The 7,284-nt window shown below is 42.6% G+C and overlaps 1 protein-coding gene across 1 annotated transcript; it reads left to right on the top strand.

Moving 5' to 3' along the window:
• The first annotated feature begins 6,449 nt into the window (after positions 1–6,449).
• Positions 6,450–6,746, top strand: LOC114818935 (putative small proline-rich protein 5). Its single transcript, XM_029086928.1, has one exon. It carries the CDS (start codon positions 6,450–6,452, stop codon positions 6,744–6,746), a length of 297 nt encoding a protein of 98 aa, XP_028942761.1.
• Positions 6,747–7,284: the final 538 nt, after the last annotated feature.

Genomic DNA, 7,284 nt, shown 5'->3' with positions numbered 1-7,284 from the left:
TGATTCTCTGATTTCCGTGGCAGATGAATGCATTCATGGACAGCACACAGGGAGCTCATCTGTACCCAGTTTAACCTGGGATTAAATTTCTCATTTCCCTACTTCTGCAGCACCTCATACTTCATTTGTCACTCTGACTCAGAATTACCCATATTTTGAAGTGTCTACTAAATGCAAAGAGGCGCCTGGAGGTCTTTCTCTAACCCTCCTTCTTTCACTCCACTTCAAATTACTGTTTTCAATGAAAATTGAAGGCACTTAAAAATAAATGCTAAATCTCATTCTACTTTTTACTGCCTAAGAGTATCCTTATCTCCTCAGTCGCCAGCTCATCTAGCTGAGACATCTCTTCTGGAACAAGATCTTCTGCCAGGGCCTATTTCTCTACATCATTTTCACAAAGAGCTTCGACGACGAGTTTCAGCTTAAATTATTAATTCACGTCTCTAGAGAAGGGTGAGATGAATGCACTCTGCGTGATGGAGAATTAACACAAGGGCCTTCCCCCCCCCCAGAAAAATACCACATTATCAACTTAGATGAACCATTTTAATGTTATTTATAACTCACAGCACTTTTCAGAAGACTGCAGGTGAGATTGTCCAAGACAAAGGGTTAGTTCTAAAAGACTTTTTAATTTTTTTTTTTAATTATTTTTCTTGCTAAATCCTGGCCTTGAAAAATAAATAAAGAGTTCCCCAACCAGAACATGAAATTATGCTCTCCTAGGATGTCTTTTCAAATTTAGAATGAATTAGCACCTCACAAAATTGGTGTCAGAGTAGCAAATTATTTTATTTTTCTTTTCTTTTCTTTTCTTTTCTTTTCTTTTCTTTTCTTTTCTTTTCTTTTCTTTTCTTTTCTTTTCTTTTCTTTTCTTTTCTTTTCTTTTCTTTTCTTTTCTTTTCTTTTCTTTTCTTTTCTTTTCTTTTCTTTTCTTTTCTTTTCTTTTCTTTTCTTTTCTTTTCTTTTCTTTTTTCTTTTCTTTTCTTATTTTATTTTATTTTATCTTTTCACAAATTTGACATGAAAATAAATCCTGAAAGGTATGAAAAACATCTCAATAGGGATAACTGCTCCCTTCTGAACTCAATAAGCAACTTTTAGGATTCCCTTGTTCTAGCTGCATCAAGACTGACCCATGGGATGCTCCCAAGGAATTCCTGCAGCACCCACCTGGGTAAAAGTCACAGGAAAAGAACAATTACTCATTTTATTGTCCTAAAATAAAGTCTTGGGCCACGATGAGAAAAACTTGGTAATAAATAGTGAAATATGACAATGAATAAAAAACAACAAAACTGCTGAAGTAAGATGGGAGCCTGAAGCAATTTGGGATCTGCAAACAGGATGTTAATAGGTGACACCTTCCCAGCACAAATCCTTCCTCCTTAGGATGTGAAATCTCCTTCTTCTTGGAGGAATGTAAACAAGATAATATGGTGACACAAGGGAGAAGCAGTTGATGGCTGGGGGACTTCCAAACAGAAGGAAAATACTGGGATTGGGGATGTTCTTCTAGCGTCATCTCCGCTGTTGAGGCGTTAGGAGCTAGTCAACAGGACTTCCCTCTAAGGAGAGTCCAGGTGAGTTGTTGGCTCTTAATTACAGTCCCTTGTGTCACGAAAAAAAACAACATATCAATCAAAATATGAGTCCACGGTGCAGACCAAGGGGCAGCGTGGAGGGTAGGAGTCAACACTTTTGAATTGTATGTTGATGTCATCCTGGTTGCCCAACGACAAATCACTTAATAACTCCAGGGTTAGGTTCGGTTTGAATATGTAAATAGGCAACTGCCTCCAAAATTCCCTTATAAAGCAGATTGGGAAACTCTTGGCTTATTAACATGTTAAGGGAAAAGTCATAATTGTTTTCTCCTGACTGTGTCAAATCAGAAATGCTAAAAACTAGAGACAGAAGATAAATATGAATGTGACTACTTAATTAATTGTTAGCATTGCCAAGAGATGCATATAATTGCTTGGACAACCTTTTGGAAGATATAAAAGTTCACCATCTCCTGTTCCTCCTTCATTCAGCATCAGCTCTGGGTGATCTTCCTTTTGCTTGCTCCAGTAAAGGGTAAGTTGGATTATATTGATTTATCGACTACTGAGCAGCAGGAGCTCACATAGGAATTCTAACTGACTAGTTCTGTGTTTAGTCTTTGCTTTTGTCTTAGAAATATCTTTATTTTTGCTCACTGGGTGCCTGAATATATAAGCTACACAAAGGGTGTTCATGGTTTGCTCACAGCAGATAGGATGCCAGAAAAATAGGAGAAATTGAAGGACCAGATCTGTGAAGACACAGACTCTTTGGGACCCAACAAGGAATTAATTCCCAAACAAGCTGGTGATAGAAGGAGATATATCTCAGAGAAGTCAGTGCAGTTTTAGAAGTAAATTTTACCTTAAAAAGCCAGCAGTGGTATCTTGGTAGGGAAATTCCCATCAGAGCTGGACCGCCATAGAGTATCCTCTAAAAGACAAGTCAGTATCTCTTCCAGGGTCAAGATATTCCATATATCAAAAAAGAGAGGAAAATAACATTTCCCAGGCTGTTAAAGAAAAAGAGCCAAGGAAAATGCAGAAGTTCTCAGTAGAGCAGCTGCACCAGCTTGATGATCTCTCTCTCTTCCCTCCAGCTTTGCCAACTCTCCAGAAAGATGTGCTCCCGTGGATCCTGCCACAGCCACGAAACCTCCTGCCACAGATCCCGATCTTCCTGCCATGGATCCCACTCCTCTTGCCATGATTTGGAGTCCTCCTGCCATTACACCATCCAGAGGCAGCCTGTGCAGAAGTTCACTTATGTGACACCCTATTGCCCCCCTCTGCAGCCCTATTGCCCCCCTGTGCAACGCTATTGCCCCCCTGTGCAACCCTATTGCCCCCCTGTGCAACCCTATTGCCCTCCAATCACCTACTGCCCCCAGTACACCAAGAACATCTGCAAGCTGCCACCAACATGTCCCAAGTACTAGGATAAGAATCCGGCCCCAGACCTGGACCCACCGGCTCGCTCATCCCTTGGAAGGTGTGGGCGCGGGTCCCAAGTACTAGGAGAAGAATCCAGCCCCAGACCTGGACCCACCGGCTCGCTCCTCCCTTGGACGCTGTGGCCACGGATCATCTCATCCTTACAGAAATCCCTGGGTCTCTGCCATGTGCCTCACTGCTGGTCTGGATGAAGTGTTCCCCTAATTACCATTGGAGGTGTCATTCTTTCTAATTATTCAGGAAATGTTCTTTCTAATTATTCAGGGCATAATTAGTGTTGGGAATCTTTCTATGCCATGCACTTCTGCTTCAGACTCATCTGGGTGTGGGAAATAATAAATCTTACAATTCATGAGACCTGCATTGTCTTTCAATTTCTTTATTCATTTTTTTTTTCCTTTAGAATTTTTTTTTTCTTTATTTCTGGATTCTTCAGTCAAATTTCCTCATGTTCTCAAAGTGCCCCAATAGTTGGTGGCCAATAACAACAATTCCTAAGTTCATTTGAGAAGAAAACACACATATAAGTAAAGGAAAAAGTTCTTAACTCCCAAAAATCTAAAGGGCTGAGGAGAACAAAGCTTCCCCTGCTTACACCAGATGAACTGGTCTATGCAGATTTTAACCCCATCGTTTTGAAAACAATGAGATGAAAGGCAATTAAATGCAAACTCTCTTGTTTTGGAGACAAGCGTAGCTCATTAAATGAAAGAAGAATAAGTAGCTCACAGTTGTTAATATTCTTACTCAATACATGCAACAATTTACTCCAAGTTCAACTTCAGAACTTGGGCATCTAAATATTTTTAAATCTCTTAATACTTCAGCCTCTGAAAGCAGAAGTCACAAACTTTTTTCATCTTACAGGGTTGCTTATCACTAGTAGATACTTTGAAGAGGAGAAATGGATTAGGTCAGAGAAGGTCCATCTCATGGAAGACATGCCCTCACCGAGCACAACTCAGAACACCACAGTATGTTATTATGGAGAGCTCGTAAACCAAACGTTGCTGAGTGTAACTGAGCAAGAATCAACCCCTTCATTGCTCTAAAAATGACATTTCATCGCTGTAGATTGGCCTTTCCTTACATACTCTCCTAAAAGAACTGCAAGCAATGGATTAACTCTTCAGAGATGATGTTTTTCTATAGCAGGATCCGAATTTGAAAGCTTCTGAAATATTTTTTGAGTGGGTGTAACCTAGGACACCCCAATTTGGAAGAACTATTGAAGAGGTAGAAAGATTTTGGAGGAACATTGGTATGATGCTTCAGACCAAAGTATGGAGGAAAGGAGAACTGTCACACAAGCAACGGTTTGGCCAACTGGGCAGTTGTAGCCTCTCTTGGTTTTGGACCCACAACTGAGTCACCAAATGCCCCTGAGGAATTCTTACAATCCTCCCTTGTTGCACTAAACTCACTGCAAACCTCTATCTTGCCTCTAGCCTGAAGAAAAGCTGTAGGACACCCATAGGTTAGAGAGAGCTTCTCATTAGCGGTTAGCGAATTACTCTAATGGGTAACATTTTCCAAAGTTGATGAGTTACGGGGTTTCATTTTCTGAGGCTTCAAAGACTGAGTCAAATAGGATTATAAATCCAGCTTCAATGTCCATAATTACACCACTAGTGACAGAACCCAATATTTCCTCAAACTTCAGGTCAAAATACTCCCTTTCTCTGATTCCTTTTGCTTTCCAGACATCTCCACAGTTAAAGTCAGGTGAAAAAAAAAAAAAGTAGAAGAAATCAGTGAAGGGACAGAGAAACCAAGAAATAGAAAAACTTAATATACTTATATGAGGGGTATGATCCAAGGGCTGGATGACCCGAGGGCTGGAGCAGCTCTCCTATGAAGACAGGCTGAGAGAGTTGGGGCTGTTCAGCCTGGAGAAGAGAAGGCTCCAGGGAGATCTTATAGCGGCCTCCCAGTACCTGAAGGGGCTACAAGAAAGCTGGGGAAGGACTTTTCATAAGGGCAGTTAATGACAAAACAAGGGGAAATGGGTTTAAGCTGAAAGAGGGGAGGTTTAGATGAGATATTAGGAAGAAGTTCTTCACTGTGAGGGTGGTCAGACACTGGAACAGGTTGGCCAGAGAAGCTGTGGCTGCTCCTCCCTGGAAGTGTTCTCGGCCAGGCTGGATGAGGCTTTGAGCAACCTGGTCTAGTGGAAGGTGTCCCTGCTGCTGGCAGGGGGGTTGGAACTGGATGATCTTTAAGGTCCCTTCCAACCCAAACCAGTCTATGATTCTCTGATTCTATACCTGGTACAGAGCACATTGCCAGATATTTTTCACGGATCTTAAGTACTAAATAACCTTTGATACATGTGGAACAATCATACGGGCTCAATCAAGTCATCTGGCAAGTCAAGGAACACGTGAAGAATTAGAAATATTTTATTTTTTATTGTACTAGGGAACCGAAGAGATCACACCAGACTTCCCAGTATCGTGCCATACCCATGAGTTGCAGCTGCTAATCCCATTTCCTCTTGGCATTCAACAACAGGTCAATTAAAATCCTTGTGCTGTCACCTGCACAAAACGGTTGGCCTACCCCAAGAGTCAGCATTTCTGAGATGGAAAGACCTTTCTGTCACTGATGCAATCCCAGTTTGCCCAGTGGCAAGCTAATTAATACCTCTGAGATTAGTGGTTCCCTTCAGGAAATAGGAAAATAAATAAATAAATAAATAGATAGATAAAGTAATGCCTTTCCAAATCATTATAGGAAATGCATCAGGAGTTACAAACGGGATGAAACACGACGCATCAAAAGCGGAAACGCTAAAAATAGGAGAGCATGAGGATAATTAAATTGTCATTGCAAAGAGGTGGCTCATATCCGAGATAACCTTTTGGAGCTGTATAAAAAGACTGCTCAACCCAGTTCTCCTCAGTCACTCGCCTTCACTTCCAGACTCTTCTCCCTGAAGCTGAAGAGGGTAAGACCAATTTTATTATTTCTGTTGATGCTGAGAGAGAAGAAACCTCTATTAGAGGTTTTTATGGACCTTCTGGGAGCTGGGACTTACCTAAATGCCTTCTGCTTGCACCCTGTGGTGCTCTGAGTGGTGGACAGAGGGATGGGGATCACCAAGGAAGGTCCAGTGAGGGGACATGAAGGGATCTTCTGGTGACACAAGCTCCACGCTGTTTCACAAAGGAGATGGGGTTTGGGAGCAGCTCATGGGGCTCATCACATCAGCATGCATGGCCCTAGCTTCCAAGAACATTTACCAGAGTGAACTCCATAGATGAGGCAGGATCAAGGGTGCATTTGGTCTGGATTAGGCAGGGAAAAGGAACCTGAGAAGTTGTTCACTGGGGAGATCAAGAAATATATTATTTTTAAAAAAGGGGAAGGAATAAAAGAATCTGGGGCTCCTCTCACCACGCTGATCTCTTGCTCCTCCAGCTTTGCTGCTACTCCAGAAAGATGTGTTCCCGTGGATCCTGCCACAGCCACGAAACCTCCTGCCACGGATCCCACTCCTCCTGCCATGGATCCCGCTCCTCCTGCCATGACTCAGGACTCTCCTGCCATTACACCATCCAGAGGCAGCCAGTGCAGAAGTTCACCTACGTGACACCCTGCTGTCCCCCCGTGCAGCCCTATTGCCCCCCTGTGCAACGCTATTGCCCCCCTGTACAACCCTATTGCCCCCCAATCCCCTATTGCCCCCAATACACCAAGAACATCTGCAAGCTGCCACCAACATGTCCCAAGTACTAGGAGAAGAATCTGGCCCTAGATCTGGACCCATCGGTCCTCATCCAAAGCCTTGACCTCATCTCCTTACTCATCATTTACACTTCTCTTCAAGCAAACACTTCTCAAATGGTTGGAGGGCAGCGTGGTATTGGGATGGTCTCTCAGTTTCATGCCTTTTGACCTTTTTATCTTCTTTCTGCCAACGCAGAAACTGTCCCCTGGGAACAGTTTCCTTCTTGCTTTGCCTCTTCATTCTCCAGCAAGACAATAAAAATTATATTTCAACCTACCTAAGAGTTCTGGATGTTTTTAGTCCTATCTGCTTCTCTGGCAGCATCTGGGTTTTTTTTTTTTCTCGTGGTTTTAGAGGCATGCTTTAATCACCGGTGAAAATAGATAAAGTAGGAGGAATTCCAAGGAAACATGAAAGTCAAGGAAAATGCCCACGGCACCCAGTGGTGATGCCAGGAGTGTTGCACCTCACGCTGCAAGAAACACCTTGAGATAATTCCTGGTGAAACCAAAGATCTGCACTGAGCTCAGTAGATACAACGGGGGG

This window comes from Antrostomus carolinensis, unplaced genomic scaffold (assembly GCF_000700745.2).
Source record: "Antrostomus carolinensis isolate BGI_N321 unplaced genomic scaffold, ASM70074v2 scaffold21049, whole genome shotgun sequence".
NCBI lineage: Eukaryota > Metazoa > Chordata > Aves > Caprimulgiformes > Caprimulgidae > Antrostomus > Antrostomus carolinensis.
Note: the sequence above shows the minus strand (reverse complement) of the source record. Positions and strands in the feature narration are given on the sequence as shown.